At 52.5% G+C, this 19,712-nt stretch overlaps 2 protein-coding genes across 7 annotated transcripts in view; both read left to right on the top strand.

Moving 5' to 3' along the window:
• The first annotated feature begins 1,404 nt into the window (after nucleotides 1–1,404).
• Nucleotides 1,405–10,983, top strand: PELI3 (pellino E3 ubiquitin protein ligase family member 3). 3 transcript variants are annotated; one of them, XM_007461941.1, is made up of 8 exons: nucleotides 1,405–1,548; nucleotides 2,691–2,843; nucleotides 3,387–3,458; nucleotides 5,560–5,689; nucleotides 6,285–6,386; nucleotides 7,183–7,377; nucleotides 7,695–7,883; nucleotides 9,245–10,983. In XM_007461941.1, exons 2-8 carry the CDS (start codon nucleotides 2,692–2,694, stop codon nucleotides 9,812–9,814), a joined length of 1,410 nt encoding a protein of 469 aa, XP_007462003.1. In that variant the 5' UTR covers nucleotides 1,405–1,548; nucleotide 2,691; the 3' UTR covers nucleotides 9,815–10,983. The 3 variants fall into 3 exon arrangements, with proteins under 3 accessions (XP_007462003.1, XP_007462004.1, XP_007462005.1); XM_007461942.1 differs by lacking the exons at nucleotides 1,405–1,548; nucleotides 3,387–3,458 and having other exon boundaries at nucleotides 9,245–10,975; XM_007461943.1 differs by lacking the exons at nucleotides 1,405–1,548; nucleotides 3,387–3,458 and having other exon boundaries at nucleotides 2,692–2,832; nucleotides 5,666–5,689; nucleotides 9,245–9,814.
• A 2,885-nt stretch (nucleotides 10,984–13,868) lies between these two features.
• DPP3 (dipeptidyl peptidase 3) overlaps nucleotides 13,869–19,712 on the top strand; it is a 34,637-nt gene continuing 28,793 nt past the window's right edge. Inside the window, exons 1-3 of one of the 4 annotated variants that reach the window (XM_007461939.1) lie at nucleotides 13,901–13,921; nucleotides 15,103–15,232; nucleotides 15,299–15,377. In XM_007461939.1, coding sequence (XP_007462001.1) covers nucleotides 15,108–15,232; nucleotides 15,299–15,377 — 204 coding nt within the window. In that variant the 5' untranslated portion in view covers nucleotides 13,901–13,921; nucleotides 15,103–15,107. Of the gene's footprint in view, nucleotides 13,922–15,099; nucleotides 15,378–19,712 lie in introns of all 4 variants that reach the window. The other 3 variants (XM_007461937.1, XM_007461940.1, XM_007461938.1) reach the window with 3 other exon arrangements.

Genomic DNA, 19,712 nt, shown 5'->3' with positions numbered 1-19,712 from the left:
TCTTGTTTCATCTGGCTGCTGGGGCCCCAGAACAGTTGGCAAAGCAGTTGGTATCTTGGACTATTTTTAGGTGGCAGAGTTAGTGGGGTGTGTGGATGTGGTGGGCCCAGTAGGAGTCTTGGAGACTGGCAGCTTCATAAGCAACAAGTTGGGGAGATGGAGGGGAAGTGTGCCCCCTCTCAGGAATGTGTGGGCAAACTTTCACTTATCCTTCTTGACTGGGGCCAAAGGTGGCCTCCTCTGTGCAGCCTTCCTTGATTTCCTCAATAAAACATGCACTCCAAAGATGCAAATTAAAGGTCCACCCTCTGGGTTTCCCCCAGCTCTTGGTTATAGTTCCAAACAGACCAAGAGATAACGAGCTCTAGGAATCTTATCTGATGCATCTCTGGGTCTCTCTGGCTCTGCACCTCTGAGTGCTGTCCAGCCTTCCCAACTCATAACAACAAGGTATAGAAGTTAGGAGTCCGGACTTTGGAGTCACATAGCTGAGATCCACTCTTGGGCCCTTTCTAGGAAAATAACCACGACCAAGTCAGGTTCCTAAATCTCTGTTTCTCATCTGTAAAATGGGTGATTATAGTGCCTGTCTCCCAAGAAATAAAGGGCTTATTTTGTTCAAAGCACAGCACATAGCACCTGGCACAGACTGACAGACGAGATTTCTTGCAAGCCCAGGACCGGAGGGGACTGCAAACCCCCAAAGGTCTCCATCCCCTTTGCGGCATCTTAGGTAGTGTGTGCAAGCTGGCGGGAGAGAGGGAGGTGTTCCTAGACACCTGGGGGGCCCAGAGTCAGCCGGAGGTTGCTCAGCGAGAAAGCAGCCGAGCTTGGTGGGGGAAGACAGGTCTGCTACTGGAGTCAAACGCGGCGGCTTTCCTCTCCTTCCTACTGACGCACACCCCCTCCTCCGCCTCCTCTAGTATTTTCCTCCTCTCTCTCTCCTTCCCGCCCCTGCCTGTCTCCTCTAATTCCGCAGCTTCCCCATCTGGGAGGCGAGTTCTCTGGCAGGAGGTGGAGAGTCCCTGGCCTAAGGTGGGGAAAGGGGCCTCCAGCCCAGTGGGAAGGTCCTAGACCGCGGTGGGGGAGGGGGCGCCAGGGTCTCAAGGAGAACTCGGGAGTCCCCAGAAATGAGGGCGGGGTCAGGGGAGTCCGAACTGGGGGAGGGGTCTCGTAGACTACCTGAGAGTCCCAGAGCTGGCGAAGTTGGGCGGGGGAGTTCCTAAAATAGAGTGGTGGGCGGGGCTTCCAAGGGCCCGAAGGCGGGGACCTATAAGGGGCGTGGTACCCTGAGAAAGGGCGGGGCTTGGCCGACTGGGGAAGAGCTTCGCCGCAAGGGGCGGGGTCTTGAGTGGGGCGGGGCTTACACGGGGCGGGGCATAAGGACAGGGGGCGGAGCGTGGCTGTTGGCACCCGTACCCCTCCCCCGGCTCCGGGTGTCTCCGTGACGAGGCAGCGCGGAGCCGCCGCGGGCCGGGCCCATCCCGCCGCGGCAGCCCCAGGACCGAGCAGGAGGGAGGCGCCGAGCGGAGCCCGGAGCTCGGCCAGGTGAGGCCGCCGGCGCGGAGGGGGCGGGGGCTTCGCCGGGCGGGCCCCAGAGGACGCTGGGGGCGTGTTTGAGTGTCTGGGTGGCAGGGGTACTTGGTCTGAGGGCGGGCGCCTGTGGCTCTTTGCGCGATCGCGCCTGCTGTGGCGGGTCGAGGGTGGACTCTGCGCCCGTCCGGGCACTGCCCGCGGGGCTCGGGTTGTGCTGGACTGAGTGTGTGAGCGCGCGTGTTTGTGTGGAGGGGCCGCCGGGTGTGTATCTGCGTATGCGCTGGGCTGTCATTGTGCCTGCCCCGGGCGCGGGGCGCCGGCCTGCCCCGGCGCAGTCCCTTCTGCGCTGGGATATTTTCCAAACAGGCTTCCTGCGGGGACCGGCTCTGCTGCAGCCCGAGCGGGAGGGGGGAGCGCCGCCCCCACAGGCCTCCAGAGACCCGGGCGGCCCGGGGACTGCAGACTGACACCTGAAGGAGGGAGGGGGGTGCACCGGGGAGGGGTCCAGAGGCCTGCCCGCAGGGCGAGGACAAGATGGGGAGACTGGGGCAGATGGATGGGGAGGTAGAGGTGGCCAGACAGGCGGAGATGGGGAGGAGCGTGGGTAGAGAGATGGCGAAAAGGACAGCGGCGGGGACAGAGAGTCAGTGAGAAAACAGACAGACAGACAGAGGCCTAGACCGGCAAAGGGGCAGAAAGATTAAGATGGACAGGTAGATTCCAAAAACCTGACAGAAGTGTTACTCAGAGGTCCCGGGTCTGAGAGCCAAACCCAGGAACTGAGTGAAGGATGAGCAGTAAGGACCCCCAAGTCCTGGGGTGACTTTCTTCCAAGCACATCCCAGACTGAGGTCCTGGCCAAAAAGAAGCTTCTGGCCACCCCAAGTTGGTCCATCCCTCTGCCCCTGCCAAATATTCTGACCCTCTGTGCAGCCCCACCCTCTTGGTTCCATCCCATCCATCTCCCTTTCCTGGTATCCCAGCAACCCTGTCAGTTTAGGGGAGGCAGAAGTGAAGTGGTTGCCATAGCAACAGAGTGGGTGAAAGGTCACTCTGTTGTTAGCCTAGGTGGCCTGCAGCAGGCTGGAGCTGGCATTGAGGGGGCTGGGGTGGGAGGCTGCAAAGCTCTTTTTCTCCTCTCCCACTCTGCCCAGAATGGTGTTGGAAGGAAACCCTGAAGTGGGCTCCCCCCGAACCTCAGACCTCCAGCACCCGGAGAACCAGGGCTCTTGTGTCCTCTCTTCTCCCAGTGAAGATGCACAGCCAGGGGAGGAGCCCATCAAGTATGGTGAACTCATCGTTCTGGGGTGAGCCTCCCTGGTTCAGGTGGGGCAGGGCACCAGGCACCCCACAGGACAGCCAGACCAAGGGCCCCGGCTCTCCCCACTTAGGGCCTTCTGCTGTTTGTCCCTCCTCACCTTCCCAGCTGAGAGACAAAGTTGACCAAGCCCACCTCAATTCATAATTATTATTTTATCTTCCCATTTTTCATAAATTACTGAGACAACTCTAACTGCCCACCCATGTTTCTGAGCAGAAGAAAGTAACACCAGCTGCCTTTCATAAAGCACCTAGTGTGTGTAGTCTGAGGTGAAGAACTCTGGTTCTCCAGCAAAACTGCTTGGTTCAAATCCTGCCTTGCAAGTTGCTTAACTTCCCTGTGCCTCTGTTTTCCCATTTCCCAATAGGGATGCTAATAATAATAATACCTCAGAGGGTTGTTGGAAGGAATGAATGAGGTGATTTCTGTAAAGCACGTAGGACAGTGCCTGGCACACACCAAGTATTCTGGGAGGCAGGCCTGTGCCGAGCCCTTTCATGGACATTATTTCATTTCAATCTTCACAAAGATGCTGTGAGGAAGGAGGTGAGGAAACCGAGGCTCAGAGAGGGGAAGTGACTGGCCCAAGGGCACACAGCTGGTAAGTGGCAGGGCTGGGATTTGGACCCAGGGCTTTTTACTCTAGGTCTAGTGAACTTTTGCTAAGCTACAGCTGACCCTCATGCTACAGATGCGGAAACTGAGGCCAGGAGAGAGGAAGAGACATGAGTGGGTGGCTGAGTAGAGCTCATCCCTTCCTGGTCTTCACCTGACCAGGATCTCTGCACTACCCACCTAGCTCTTGCCCCAGGCACAGATTCCTCTCCTTCCTCCCCTGTCTGTACCTCCTTTTGGCCTCTCTCTCTACCCTGAAGAAAGTATATGATAAGCTATGTTATCATTGTGATAATTATTTAGAAATAATAATGGCTACTGTTTGTTGACATGTACATGCCATGTACTTTTTTTTTCAGTAATAATAATAATAATAGCTAACACTTACTAAGGGCTTGCTATATATATGCCAAACTCTGTGCCAAGCATTTTTAAATGCTTTATCTCCTTTAGTTCTCACAATGAACCTGTGAGGTAGGTCCTGATAAATTAGCCCCATTTTACAGAGGTCATATGATAAGCGGGAAAGCCAGGATTTAAGCCAGGCCAGTCTGAGCCCCCATCCTGTGTCCTGAACTGTCCCACCCCCCATATGTGGGAAGAGCTTACAAGGGCAAAAGTGATGCCCCTCTCAGGGGTGCTTGCATTAGAAAAGCAGCTGCTTCGGAATTCCCAGGTGATCCAGTGGTTAGGACTCCACACTTTCAAAAAAAAAAAAAAAAAAGCAGCTGCTCGATGTCCCAAAGGAAGAGCTGGCATTGCAGCTGAGGGTGAGGCCACTGATGAGGGAGAGCTCAGACCTAAGGGGACAGGCCCTCTTGACTGCCATTTGTTCTCTGCAGGGCAGTGAAGCCCCACACTGGCTGGACATCAGAGCCACCTGGCGAGCACATTGGAAAGTACCCATTGACAGGCCCATCCCAAACCTACAGAATCAGAATCTCCATGTGTGAGGCCGGGGAAGATTCTGATTCAAGTGGTCCTCAGCTGTATTTGCCAGCTATTCATCCTTTTCACTTCCTGCTGCCAAACCTTCCATGGCTCCCCACTGCTTATGGAATAAAGTCCGGAATCCTCAGCCTGGTGTTCAGGGCCCTCCCACCAAGTTCATTTTCCCCTGCTGCACTTTACCACCCAAATCATCACTCTGTGATCTCACCAAACCCTTCCAGCCTCAAGGCCTTTGCTCAGGGTGAGCCCTCCTACAGAAAGTCTTCTGCAGAAGAGGCTGGAGTCAGACAGACCCGAGTTTACATCTAGACTTTTCCCACTGACTAGCCTGGGACCTCAGGCAAGTCATTTTATCTCCCTGAGCCTCAATTTTCCTCATTCGTAAAATGAGAAGAAAGATACTTGCCTGGCAGGACGTTGCACACGTTCCATTAGGTAATTAATAATGTGAAGCACCAAGAACACGGGAGGCTCCGGTACATGGCAGCGATCAAGGTTATGACTCACTCCATCTTTGCCTTCCACAATCATTCCCTCCGGACAAGAGCTGGAAAGGAAGGTAGAAATTTGATGTGTGTGGTGATATGGAGGTAGTGGCATTGTGGGTCTGTTTTTTTCTTTCATTCTGGTTTCTGGTAGTACTTGTGATATAATTAATGACAGTTTGCTAAAGGTGAATCCTTTCTAGTTCTTCAAAGCCCAGTATGGGTGTCCCCTCTCTTAGAAACCTGATCCTGGGGCCAGAATTCCCTTCTGTCTCTGGGCCTGGGGCATACTTGGCTTGTGCCTGGATCATGGCAGGTGGCACCCAGGTTCCTTGAAAAACTTAGGGCACAGAACAGACTGTGGTGTGTCACTATACCATGCCAGCACCTGGCACCTGGCCAGGCATGGTTCAGGAATCCAGAAAACACTGGTTAATTGGATGCAAGGCCTTTTTGAGGATATTCTGACCCCCACCCCACTCCCCGAAGGCACCAATTTGATATAGTAGGGTCTTCTAGTTGTGGGTGGTTCTAGGGCTTGTTTATTAAGGTAGGATCTGCCCAGGAGTTGGCAGTTCCTCCTAGTCTCTCAGGGGTTCACTTTCTCTCTCTCTCCCTGCAACCCTTTCTTCTTATCCCTCACATCCACAGCTACAATGGGTGTCTGGCAAGTGGGGACAAGGGCCGCCGCCGAAGCCGCCTGGCACTGAACCGCCGGCCACACGCCAACGGAGTGAAGCCGGATGTCATGCACCACATCTCCACACCACTTGTGTCCAAGGCAAGCAGCTTGTCCTAGCAGTCCTGGGTGCTGGTCTTCCCAGTCCTACCTGCCCACGGCCCCGCTGAAGCAGGGGAGCCCACTGTGTCTTCACTCACTGCCCCAGAGAAATGGTGCTGGTGGGAGATCCCTTGCCATGTGTTACAGTCTGCAAAGTGTTTCCTTGACCACCAGACCCCATCCATTGGATGGAAGTGGTCAGCATCATTTTAGAGGCGGCCAAGGCTCAGAGAGGGGATGTGACAGTCACACAGCAATGACAAAGGAAAGGCCTTTGGCTGCAGAGGGTTTGGGTTAGAATTCGGGCTCTGCTGTTTCCAGCTGTTAGACCTTAGGCCAGTTTCTTCTCCTCTTGGAGCTGCAGTTCCCTCAACTGTAAAACGGGAATGATAACCATGCCTCCTTCAGGTGGCTTTAGGGATCAAATAAGGTAACCTGTGTAAAGTGCCAGCTGCACAATATACCCTCTGCAAAGGGTGGAACCGCCCCTTCCCTAGGAGTGGCCACTGGGCCTTGGGCTCCAGCTTCTGGCTTAGAGGCTCACCCTTCTCCTGGCCACATGCCCGGGAAAGTGACTTCTCCTTTCTGTCACCAGGCACTGAGCAACCGTGGCCAGCACAGCATCTCGTACACACTGTCCCGGAGCCACTCGGTCATAGTTGAGTACACACATGACAGTGACACAGACATGTTCCAGGTATGCTCGGGTGCCTCCATAAGCCTTGGTCACTGGACACCAGGCCTGGACACTCAGCTCTGCAGGTGTTCCAAGGGGTGGCTCGTGGCCACGGGGCAGGTACTTTGTGTCCTCAGTGCAGTGGACCACTCTTCAGATGAGGAAGCACGACACCCCATTGAGGGTTGTTGACTTCCCAGTCACACAGGAAGTCAGTGGCTGGATCAAGATTCAGACCCAAGCCTGGACTCCCACCTGCGGGAAGCATACAGTTTAGGAGTTCAGAGTGTGTTGTGAGAGTCGCACTGCCTGGCTTCTGCTCTCAGCTCTGTCAGTTAGTAGCTGGATGACTTTGGGCAAGAGTCGCTTAACCTCTCCGGGCCTTGGTTTCCTCATCTGTAAAGTGGGGCCCATTATAGTCCCACCTCAGGGCATCGCTGGGAAGATTAACTGAGATATTGCACACGAAATGCTTAACATGATATATAGTAAATATTTACCAAAAATTCACTATTTTCTACTAACATTTGAACATTCCCAGACTATGGGTGTCAGTTACCCTTTCACTGTTCTATCCGCAAGTCAGCTAGTTTTTAATTGAGTGGGGTGCTTCCAGGAACTGGGGGGGAGACAGAGAAGGAGAAACACAGACACCAGTGATTGGATGTGGAGACCCCCAGGGAGCTGAGATGGTGCTGTCCCCTCCTTGTTTGGTGACCCTGCACACAGAGCAGCTGCTGGGAACCCTGGGATGGGAAGCCTGCAGGACTGACCTGTGCACACAGCATTCCTGTGCCTGCCCTCCCCTCCCTCACAGATTGGCCGCTCCACGGAGAACATGATCGACTTTGTGGTAACAGACACGTCCCCTGGAGGAGGGGCTGCCGAGGGCCCCTCTGCCCAGAGCACCATCTCCCGCTATGCCTGCCGCATCCTCTGTGACCGCCGGCCGCCCTATACTGCCCGCATCTATGCCGCTGGCTTCGATGCCTCCAGCAACATCTTCCTTGGAGTGAGTGAGCCCCCCGGGCAGGGACCAGCACTACATCTGAGAGTGAGCCAAGGGGTAGGCTGGGGAGGGGCAGCATCCTGGGGTGATGGAACAGCCTGCAGTAATCATAACCATGACCTATGCGGGGATTAGCAACCCCACTTAACAAATGAGCAAAGCGAGGCTCAGAGAGGTCAGGTGATGCCCAAGGTCATGTAGCGCCAATTCTAGTCCTCTCCGGGCCACCTCTGAGCTCGAGGGTAGAGGGGCAGCACTCCTGGCTCGCAGCCTGCTGGGGGCCACTCGGGGATGTGATCTGATCCCACGTGTGGTCCCAGGAGCGGGCAGCCAAATGGCGGACCCCTGACGGCCTGATGGACGGCTTAACCACCAACGGGGTCCTGGTGATGCACCCAGCAGGCGGCTTCTCTGAGGACTCGGCCCCGGGTGTCTGGCGGGAGATCTCGGTCTGTGGGAATGTATATACTCTGAGGGACAGCCGCTCGGCACAGCAGCGGGGGAAGCTGGTAGGTGGCCTGTCCACCCTCCTCCCCACCCCCTCATCCTTCCTGGGTCCTCCCAATCTCCCCTTCCCCCTTCCCAAGCCAGGACAGATGATCTCCAGTCCTGCTGCACAAGGGATCCTCAACAGGGTCCATCTGGGGGCACGTGCCACTTGCACCACAGAAGGGAACAGACCAGCATCTCCAAGTGTAGCCCACATACTGCCGGAGGTCCCTGGGGTGATGTGAAGTGGCACCCACACAAACACACCGTGCAGTACCAAGTGGCTTTGAGGATGCCAGCAGCTGAAAAATTCACACCCTCCTATGAGGGTGACACTTGGCCTGTGTGTGAGCAGTTTGTAGCCTGAAGTGTTGGCAGTTTGTAACATGTCTGTCACGTTCACACGGGTTTAGCTTTATTCTCTCCCAGCAGGAAAGGGCCTTGGAGTAGTTCTGACACAGGTGACAGTGAACGCTCCATGTGGTACAGACCAGAGAACTAATGTAAGGAGCTGGGAGAGTCCTAGAGAGACATAGGGGCTTTGCCCAATGTCATGTGGCGAAGATCCTCAAATGGGCCACGCAGAGCTTTTCCTAGGTATGAGCACCTCGGGCAAGGAGATGCCAAACCTCGAGGAAAAGCATGGCTTATCTTTCCAGAGCATCAATTCTATTGGGAGATCTGGGGAAACATTACTTTTTAAAATTATGCTTTTGAACGTTTCACTAGGACACACTTATTGAGCACCTACTATGTTCTGGGCACCGTTCCAAGTGTTTACATTGATTCATGAAAACCACTTGCTATACAGGGAAGTAAAATCCATCTTGAGGATAAGGAAATTAAGACACAGAGAGGATAAGTTACTTGACCAGGGACACAGTTAGTCAATGCTGAGGCCAGCATTTACACCCCGACGATCTAGTGCTAGAGTCCTTGCTTTTAACCTCAGCCCTTAGGACCCCTGCTTTGGGCTAAGTCCCCAGTGTTTTGGACAGAGGAGTTTCTGGCCTCTGCCATTAGGGGAGAGCCTGGGAAAATGTTTTAGAAAACTCCCATTTTGGTCCAGGCCTTCTGATTTGACAGATGAGGTAACGAAGGCCCACGTTCCACTGAGTGTAAGGAATGGTGCCTGCCTGGGACCACTTGCCTCCCCTCCCACGCGGCTTCTCAGTCTTTTCTGCTGCTCTGCCCCCACCCTCCCCCCTCCTCTGCCCCAGTCCAACCCCCTCCTCTGCCCCAGCCAGCCCCACGGGTCCAGAGTGCTCTCTCTAGGGATGTTCAATGGGATGGATGGGTGGCTTGACTGGGGTCACGGCGGCCCAGTGGCAGGGGGTTCAGGAGCCTCTTGAGCAATAAGGCTCTTCTGCTGCCCTTGCAGGTGGAAAACGAGTCCAACGTGCTGCAGGACGGCTCCCTCATTGACCTGTGTGGAGCTACGCTGCTGTGGCGCACGCCAGCGGGGCTGCTGCGGGCGCCCACGCTGAAGCAGCTGGAGGCCCAGAGGCAGGAGGCGAATGCAGCGCGGCCCCAGTGTCCCGTGGGCCTCAGCACCCTCGCCTTCCCCAGCCCGGCCCGTGGCCGCACAGCACCTGACAAGCAGCAGCCCTGGGTCTACGTCCGCTGTGGCCACGTCCATGGCTACCACGGCTGGGGCTGCCGACGCGAGCGGGGCCCCCAGGAGCGCGAGTGTCCTCTCTGCCGCCTCGTGGGGCCCTACGTGCCCCTGTGGCTCGGCCAGGAGGCCGGCCTCTGCCTGGACCCCGGGCCACCCAGCCACGCCTTCGCACCTTGTGGCCATGTCTGCTCTGAGAAGACTGCCCGCTACTGGGCTCAGACGCCACTGCCCCATGGCACCCACGCTTTCCACGCTGCTTGTCCCTTTTGCGGGGCCTGGCTCACCGGCGAGCATGGCTGTGTCCGCCTCATTTTCCAGGGGCCGCTGGACTAGGCTCGCTGGGGGCCCCCTGCTGCCATGCCCACCTGCCCACCCAGGTCCCCCACCTCCTGCAGCCCAGAGGGAGCTCTGCATGTGGGACTCTACCTGCTGGCACATCGCCACACCAGATGGACGGGTTGGATGGGTGGTGCCCTTCCCCTCTTAACTCTGGCTCCAAAGGGGGGTCTCTGGGACCCCTACCTTGGTCAGAATGATGGGGCCCTCAGCACCAGCTCTGTCCCGGGCTGATGGAGGGAGGCTCACCCCTATGCCCTGGCCCTTCCTGGGGCATCCCACATCATGCCGCCTACACTGTGCCCCTGGGGGAATGAAGGGGCCATGGGCCCCTGACCCCCAGCTTAGGCTGGCTGTGCCCTGAGCCTGCCGACCCAGTTCCAGATAATCACCCTGCTGCTGCCCTGGGTTCCTCTATAAACCTTGCTGCTCAGCTGCCCTCACAAATCCCTCGTGTCCTGCATGTGTGCAACGCCTCCAGCCCCTAAGGGAGTGCTGGGTGGGCAGCAGGCTGGGACCAACATCTGCGGATACCCACTGTGGGCTGGACTCCTTGCCAAGTGGGATCTGGGGACACAGAGACAGTCAGACCTGGTTCCCTGCCTGGTAGAGTTCACAGTCTAGTGGATGACAGACCAATTACTGAAGGACAGCATGGCTTCCTGTGTGCTGGGATCAGAGAATCACCAGGAGCTGTGAAGCTGGTCTCAGTGGAGGGTAGAAAAGTGAGGAGTGAGAGACGCTTCACTGAGGAGGCGCATAAGGGCTCCTCCAAGGCTCGTTGGACTACTGGGAATCCCCACAGGAAGGATCCACAGGAAGTGGGGGGGGGGTTACTTAAGGCAGAAGGGAGGCCGAGCACAGGCTCAGGTGTAAGTATGCAGGAAACTGAGTGAGAGGTTCAGAGTGGCTGGAGCATGGGCTTCAGGGGGCAGAAAGGTGGCTGAAACGAGATGCTGGCGCCATACTGACAGGGAAGATGCTGGGTGAAAGTTCCGACTCTCATTTCTGGACAGTCAGGAGTTGAGCAGGGGCCGAGGGTGCGGAGAGAACTCGTGGTTCCAGAGTGTTGGCTGTGACACGAGGGCTACCATCACCGAATGCCCACTGTGTGCCCTGCACTGTGCTAATGGTAATAATAACTATGTTCATTGAGCACTCACCAGGCACCAGGCTCTGCTTCTCAGAGGTTTTATTATTTAATCCTCCCAGTAAACCAGGGAGGGAGGTGTTACCGTTTCTGTTTACAGGGAGATTAAAACACATGCTCCAAGTCACACAGCTGGAAAGTGGCCAAGTCAGATTCGAATCCACAGCTGACTGCCTAGCCTCTCCTCCATCACACTGGGCTGCTTTCCTTGGACAGGGATGGGAGGGGTCTGGAGGGCAATCCAGGTAAGGGGAACAGGTATGGGCAAAGGTGTGGAAGGGAAAATGCTTGATGACCAATGAGGTGGGTGTGGAGGAGGCAGAAAAGAGGAATGAGGGCTGGGAATGTTGGGCTGGGGTCTGGTGGGCCTTGGTTGCCATAGAGGCCAAGTCTGAACTGGATCCCTATTCATCTTGGCTAAGTGTCGCCTCTTCCTGAGAGCCAAGGCAAGCTTGGAGTGCTGCTGGGATTGCCCCAGAGCTTTCCTGGGGCAAACGAGTTGGAAAGACAGGTAGATGGAGGTTCTGGAAATATAAAAATCTGAAGAAGAGGCTCTGAGTACCAGCCTGACCTGGGCATCATCCCCAGTGGAAGACAGAGCCTTTGGGAGTACAGATTCCAAGGGGAGGGACCTGCCCTAATCCACATGGTGGGCTGGAGCCACAGAAATCAGACCAGGGACTGTTGAGAGGAGAGAGGGCACTTGCTACACACACACACACACACACACACACACACACACACAGCCAGAGCAGTAAGAATCCAACTCTTTCCAGTTCCTCTCTTCTTACTCTTTTGAGAACCAAACGGGGGAAGACTCCCATGCCATTTCTATCAGGGAACCTCAGACTCTCTAGGAGGAGAGGCAAGCAAAAGGCACAGGTGCCACACGAGGGAGAACTCAGAGGTGTTGGTGGAGGGGGTCAGACAGCCCTGGTCTTGGTTCAGCTCTACCCCTTTCCAACTCTTGGAGCCTCAGTCTCCTTAGCTGTTAAATGGAATAACAGTCCCTATGTTGCCAGGTGGTTGTGAATGTATGGAGGACACCTATAACATAGTATGTACTTAATATTACTTCCTCACCTTCTCCTTCATTCCCATGGGCAAGAGCCAAGGCTGGGGATGGTCATGACTCCAGGGATTGGACTGCTGCATGTGATACTGTGTGTGTGTGTGTGTGTGTGTGTGTGTGTGTGTGTGTGTGTTGGGACAGGTGGAGGGGACAATGTGGTGGAAGGCTAGACCCCAGTTCAGGGATACCTGAGGACTTCCTGGGTGGCCTTAGGTAAGTCAATGAATCCATCAGCCTCCATTTCCCCATATATGCAAGAGGTAAAATGATATCCTATCTCAGCGTTTTTGCAAGAATTAAATGGGATCCTCCACGTCAAGCTGCTAGCACAGACCTTCAGGAAGTGCTCATATTGGCTGTGAAGATAAAAATGCAGCTTGGTTGGGGGTTTCCCAGGAGTACTGGGATCTTTCCTTGGCCTGAGCTGCCCACTGGTGTCCATGGAAGGCACTTCCTTCTTTATCTGTGTACATTTCAACCTCTCCCAAGTCAAGGAAGACTTTACACGCATGTTAAAGACAATGAAAATCGAGGCACAGGGAAGAAGAGTGATTTTCTAAGGACACAGACCAATTTATTGAGGTCCTCCCTACAATGATAATCACCATCAGAGTCAACAGTTCGCACCACTGTGCCAAGCAGGGCCTTGGACACTTTTTGTGAATGAGAAACTGGTGCCAGTGGTGGATAGCTGCTGCTCTGGGCCTAGACACAGGTGTGGCCAAGGCTGGCAAGAAGGGTATCCCCTCTCCTCCACCCCTCTCTGCACAACACTAGGGGGCAGCACTACCCTGTCAACACTTCACTCAAGCCCACAACATCCCTGCGAGTAAAGACGATTTTTAGCCTGGTTCTCTGGCTGAGGAAGCCAAAACTCAGAGAGGTAAAGTGTCCCACTCAGGGACACACAGCCAGTAGGCAGGGGAGGCCTGACTGGACCGTAGATGGCCTGGCTCTGCCCCACCTCTGACTTGGGACCCTCACCATGTTCCCCACTTCGCCCAGTCTGGGCGCTTGGCCCTTCCACATGCCATTCCCCACCCAGGCCGTCCTCCTGTGAGTCTCTCCAGACATTCAAGGCTCGGCTCTGCCCTGGGCAGCCTTTTGGGGTCGCAGGCGGCTTTCTCATCCGTCAGGCACCCGGCAAGCACCGGGGAACTGCCAGGCCCCTCGCCCCTTTGTGCTGAGGAAACTGAGGCTCCAAGATACTCAGCTGCAGCCCCCATCAGGCCCACGGTGAGTCGGTAGCGGTGCAGGGAAGCACTTAGGGGCGTTTCTCCGCGCCCCCCACACGGTAGGACCATGTCAGCCCTGGCAGGAACCCGCTCACCTGTAGCCTCGATTCCCTGCGCGAAGGGTTTTGCAGTCTCGGAAGAGTCTCCGCCCCCTGGCCCTCGACTCCACCGAGGAAGGACCACATCACTCCCACGGTGAAGGTTCCCCCATACAAAACTGAGGTCGGGGGACTGGGAAAAACCCCAAAGGAGATCGGAGGTCAGGACTGTGGGGGGGGAAATCCCTGGTGCTCTGTCCGTGACAGCTAGGCCGCCCCGCCTGGACTCGGGGTCCCTTGCCAGCCCCGTCTGCCGGAACTAGACCGCCACCGGCCAGGCCACTGAGGTTCCTGACCCCCGCGCGGGCGCCACCTGCAGACAAAAGGCCAAGGCCACAGGGGCAGTTCTGCTTACAACGCCGTGGTGCCTGGGGCGGGGAGCCGGCATGTCGGCGAAGCTCGCCTCGGCGCGCCTATTGGCTGAAGGCGATGCCCGTCCGGGCCCCGAGGCCCGGCAATTGGCTGGTGGGGGCGGAGTTCGCGGAGCCCCAATGAATGGGGGGGAGCCGGAAGCAGGAAGTGAGTTTGCGATCGGAGCAGCTGCTGGAGGTGAGGCGCGGCGCTCGGGTTTCGGGGTCACAATGTGTCATCCTCGGGGGACAGGGCGAGTCTGGGCCGAGCGCAAGATCATTCTCTTTCTGCCCCCCATCCCGTACCCCTGCCAAATTAATCGCGGCCCCGAGGCCAAGGAATGCTCCAGGCAGCAAAGGGTTAACGCTCCTTTTAGAACCCAGGGGATTGTGCTATTGAGGAGCAGCATCGGGAGGGGCGGGGGAGGTTGGAAACTCATTCCTAGTAAGAGAGGGCTTTGTGGAGTATACTCTGGATTGGGAGACACCCGGATCCCAACCGGGCAGTGAGACCTTCGGTAAGTTGCTTGGCCTCAATCTCCCTAACTGTAAAATGAGTTTTCTCCCAACTCTGAATTTCTGTAGCTAGGGTAGCTCCCCTGGCCCAGTACAGGGAGAGGACAGGAGGACGGAAGACCGAAGAAAAGGCAGAGGGATGAGGGTGGGACAGATCCTGGGATCAGTGAGAGAGGAAGAGTTCAGGGAAAATCATTTACTGCTGTAGGTACATTCCATTCGATTGGGGTGACCTTGTGACCTCGTGACCTCATCTAATTTACATACCCGCCTGGTGAGGCTGGGGTTACTATCAATCTCATCTTACAGAGGCTGTAATGGAGGGGCAGAAGAGTAAAACAATTGACTTGATGTTAGGGGTCTGGGGCTGAGCCAGGTTTGGAACCTGGGTCTTCCAACTGGGACTTTGTCCTTATGAGCACAGTGGTGGGCAGAATTGAAGAACCTGCAGGATGATTCTGAAGGAGGAGGCTAGGAGGTCAGAGAAGGAGGAGGGGAGGAGTGAGGCCTGGGGCTGGGAGTCCAGAGATGCAGATCTCTGCTTCTGACCTCTCCCTTGTGTTATTAGGCAAAGCTCTAGCCTCTCTGGACCTGTTTCCCCAACTGTAATACTAGGTAGTTGGATTCAATCTTTAAGTTTGAGAGGCCACGGGCCAAACATTGCCTACCAGAATATTTTGTAGTCTCCTTGGGTGAGTCACCTAACTGTCGCTGAGCCTCAGCGTATCTGGTGCATGGGTACAGTGGTATTCCCTTCCTCATGGACTTTGGAGAGGATTAAATCAGACTGTGAGAGTGCAGAGTCAGGTGTGCAGTTGGCGTGCGATAAATGATGGCTGTGATCATGGTGATGGTTCTCAGCAGGGCCCATGGCGGACACCCAGTACATCCTCCCCAATGACATCGGCGTGTCTAGCCTGGACTGCCGCGAGGCCTTCCGCCTGCTGTTACCCGCAGAGCGCCTCTATGCCCACCACCTGTCACGGGCTGCCTGGTATGGAGGCCTGGCCGTGCTGCTGCAGACCTCCCCTGAGGCCCCCTACATCTATGCCTTGCTCAGCCGCCTCTTCCGTGCGCAGGACCCCGACCAGCTGCGCCAGCATGCCCTGGCTGAGGGCCTTACCGAAGAGGAATATCAGGTCAGTTCTCTCAGGCCAACCTGCATTTCCTGAGTGGCTTCTGGGTGTGAGGGGCCAGGAAGCAGGGGTACAAAGGACTTTCTGTCTCTTTGCATTAGATGAAAGGTTTCAAACACAGGGACATCCCCTCCTGGAGCTTCAGTCTTCTCATCTACAAGATATGCGTGAGGGTAGTCTGTACCCCTTAGGGCTGTAGCGACCTGATGCCAAGATAAGTGGTGGCTGCTGTGATTATAACAAGGGCTGTGGAGTAAAGGAAACAGCTGTGGAGATTCGGAGGCGGTAGAGAAATGAGTCCAGTGTAGGAATCAGGAGGTCTGTGTTCGGGACCATATCTTCCTGTACCGTGTTGTGTGTCCCTGGGCAGAATGTTCTGCCTGTCCCCTTGTTTTTGTCTGTCTGTGGGTCTGTTGGCCAAGGAATACATTAATGCATTCTTAATTCATTACAGAAATGCACAAAACAAAACAAAAAGATCATTTGTTCTCAGTGCCCTCCCCAGAGGTAACCACTGAAGATGGTGGGATATATAACCTTTTCAGTCCTCTGCCTGTATTGCATACCTGTATGTGTACATATGCACACGGATTAGTTCCTTATTTTCTCTTTTACATATGAGATCACATTCTATGTATTCTTATGAGTTCTGCTTTTTTCACTGAACACCATCTCTTGGAGAACTTACATGGGGTATGTATAAATCCACCTCATTCTTTTTTATTGGCTGTGAAGCATTCCACAGCAATGTACACTATAATCAATTTAATCTTTTCTTTATTGATGGACATTAAGGTTTTTCTCTACTCTTCTTACAAACAATACCACGATGAGGATACTTATGCACATGTGTGAGTAGGATCTATTTGTAGAAGTAGAATTGCTGGGTCAAAGGCTCAGTACATTGGCAATTGATTGGTGCTGTTAAATCATCATCTGAAAAAGCTTCACCAAGAATGTGTGAGGATATGGTCTGTCTTTCTATATGTAAAATAAAGGGATTGGATTGCTTATCTCTGCGCTGAGGCCCAGGCTGTTTCTTCTACGTTTTTTTGAACTTTGAGTAATCACATCCCGTCTCTAGGCCTTGATTTACTCATTAAAAGAGCTAATAGCTGGGGAAGTGCTTATTAATGGAAAAGTGCTACCCAAGTATTCATTATTTTCAGTGGGATTCTTTTGTTTGTATGTAACAGAAACCCACCTCAAATTGGCTTAAATGAAGAAAAAAAAAAAACCTTGACTCCCAGTCTGGTCTGGCATGTAAGGAACTTAGATGTTGCCCATCTGTTCTAACAACAAATAAAAAGCTGAAGAAATTGAAAAATCAACAACTCTTCTTAGATCCTTAAGAGAAGTGAGGTCACAGGGCAAACTGCTGCCCCCAAAATTGGAGAGACAGACAGGCAGGTACGGAGAATCACAACTTACCAGAGCAAAAATTCATGAGCAGAAACCTCCACAGAACCAGTGCTGGGGTAGGAAAACCTGAACTGTAACTGATGAATTGCTGGAGGCTCAATGTGGACAATTCTAAGAGTTAAAAACTCCAAGGGGACCCAGTCATAAGGGGGGCCCACAGTTTGGGGGATTTTACATCCAGGAGCTTGACCTGGTTCTCATAATGAATTTCAGAGAAAAAGTCCCTCATGCTCCTCACAGGAGGAGAGGAAAAGGAACCATTTTTGAAATATGCTAGAACATTCTGTCCTTCCTAACACAGTCTGCCCTCAGAAAAAACTGTTTAACCAGAACCAAACCTGCTAGGGTTTTATCAGAGCCTAACTGATCTGGAAGAAGGGAAATACCCAGCTCCATAGCTCTGACCATCTGTCCCACCTAAGAGGAGTGGTGGGAACATGGGACTGAGAAGCACATGTGAAGTTCATAGTCCAGCAGCAAAGGCACACTAAAGGACTGAGACCTAATCATGGGATTCTAGAATGCTTCCCCTGCCCCCACACCTTACCATCACCTTAATAAAGGCCTATTTATGACAGTTCCTTTTACCTAGCACATCATGTCTGGCTATCAAGAAAAAAATTCCAAAACATTCTTAAAGGCAGAAAACACAGCTTGAAGAGACAGAGCAAGTATCAGAACCAGACTCAGATATGGCAGGGATGTTGGACTTATCAGACCAGGAATTAAAACAACTATGACTAATATTCTAAGGGTGCTAATGGATAAAATAAACAGCATGCAAGAACAGATGGGCAGTTTGGGATTAACATATATACACTACTATATATAAAATAGGTAAACAACAAGGACCTATTGTATAGCACAGGGACCTATACTCAGTGTCTTGTAATAACCTATAATAGAAAAGAATCTGAACAAGAATACATATATAGGGCTTCCCTGGTGGTGCAGTGGTTGAGAGTCCACCTGCCGATGCAGGGGACATGGTTCGTGCCCCGGTCCGGGAAGATCCCACATGCCGTGGAGCGGCTGGGCCCGTGAGCCATGGCCACTGAGCCTGCGTGTCCAGAGCCTGTGCTGTGCAACGGGAGAGGCCACAGCAGTGAGAGGCCCACGTACTGCAAAAAAAAAAAAAAAACATATATACATATATATATATAGATATATACATATATATATATATCTGAATCACTTTGCTGTATACTTGAAACTAACACAATATTGTAAATTAACTATACTTCAATTAAAAAAAAAGAACAGATGGGCAATGTAGGCAGAGAGATGGAAATTCCAACAAAGATCCAAAAAGTGCTAGAGATCAAAAAAACACTAATAGAAGTGAAGGACACATTTGGTGGGCTTATTAGTAGACTTGACATAGCAGAGGAAAGAATCTCTGAGCTTGAGGGTATCTCAATAAAAACCTCCGAAACTGAAAAGCAAAGAGAAAAAAGACTGAAGAAAACGGAATAAGACGTCTAAGAACTGGGACAACTATAAGCAGTGTAACATATATGTAGTGGTAAAACCACAAGAAGAAAGAAAGAAACAGAAGAAATATCTGAAATAATAATGACTGAGAATTTCCCCAAATTGATGTCAGATACCAAACCACAGATCCAGGAAGTTCAGAGAACACCAAGTAGGATAGTAAGTGCAAAACAAAAAAGAAAAACAAACAAAACCTACATGTAGGCATATCATGTTTAAACTACAGAAAATCAAAGAGAAAGAAAAAGTCCTGAAAGAACCCAGAAGGAAGAATTATCTACAGAGGAACAAAGAGAAGAATTACATCTGACCTTTCAGAAATCACGCAAGCAAGAAGAGTGGGCTGAAATATTTACAGTGTTGAGATAAAAAGCCACCAACCTAGAATTCTGTACCCTGTGAAATTATCCTTCAAAAGTGAAGTGGAAATAAAGACTTTCTCAGACAAACAAAAATTGAGGGAATGTGTTGCCAATAGATCTGCTTTGCAGGAAATGATAAAAGTTCTTTAGAGAGAAGGAAAATGATATAGGTCAGAAACTCAGATGTACAGTAAAAAAAGGAAAGGCACTGGAGAAGAAATAAGTGAAGGTAAAATAAAAACTTTTATTTTTCTTATTCTTAATTGATCTCAGAGATAACAGTTTGTCCAAAATAATAATAGCAGCAACATATCCAACTATGTGTGCTTATGTGTACATGTATGTATATGCTTATGTATGCTTATGTAGAAGTGAAATGAATGACAGAAGTGATATGAGGGAGAGGAGGCAAGAATTAGGATTCTTTTGTTATTATAAGGTACTCAAACTGCCCATGAAGTGGACTTGAATTAGTTGTAAATGTATGTTGCAAACTCAACCACTGAAAAAACTAGAAAAATAAGTACAACTGATATGCTAAGAAAGGAGAGAAAATGGAATCATATAAAACGCTCAGTTAAAACCACAGAAGGCAGAAAAAGAATGGAAGACAGGTGCCAGCATGGTTGGGTTCTGGTGAAAGCCCTCTTCTGGGTTGCAGACTGCTGACTTCTCACTGTGATTTCACATGATGGATCATTTGAGCTGGCTCTCTGGGATCTCTTTTGTAGGGGCACTAATCTCAGTGAGGAGGGCTATGCCCTCATGATCTAATCTCCTCCCGAAGGCCCCATCTCCTAATACCATGGCCTTGGAGGTTAGGTTTCAACATACTGATTTTGGAGGGACACAAACATTCAGATCATAGCAATCAATAAACCTCTAGCCAGGCTAACTAAGAAAAAAAAGTGAGAGGTCGCAAACTGCTAATATCAGAAATGAAAGAAGGGACATCACTACAGATCCATGGGCATTCAAATGATAATCAAGGAATACTATGAAAAATTTTATGCCCACAAATTTGATAACCTATATGAAATGGACCAATTCCTTGAAAGAC

This window comes from Lipotes vexillifer, unplaced genomic scaffold, assembly GCF_000442215.2.
Source record: "Lipotes vexillifer unplaced genomic scaffold, Lipotes_vexillifer_v1.1 scaffold1129, whole genome shotgun sequence".
Classification (NCBI taxonomy): Eukaryota; Metazoa; Chordata; class Mammalia; order Artiodactyla; family Lipotidae; genus Lipotes; species Lipotes vexillifer.
Note: the sequence above shows the minus strand (reverse complement) of the source record. Positions and strands in the feature narration are given on the sequence as shown.

Excerpts from the sequence above, each read along its gene's own strand:
- PELI3 (XM_007461941.1), top strand. The coding sequence starts at position 2,692 with ATGGTGTTGGAAGGAAACCCTGAAGTGGGCTCCCCCCGAACCTCAGAC. Across the intron at positions 2,844-3,386 it reads GGTGAACTCATCGTTCTGGG|ATGCTGTGAGGAAGGAGGTG; the intron begins GTGAGCCTCCCT and ends ATCTTCACAAAG. Across the intron at positions 6,387-7,182 it reads GTGACACAGACATGTTCCAG|ATTGGCCGCTCCACGGAGAA; the intron begins GTATGCTCGGGT and ends CCTCCCTCACAG.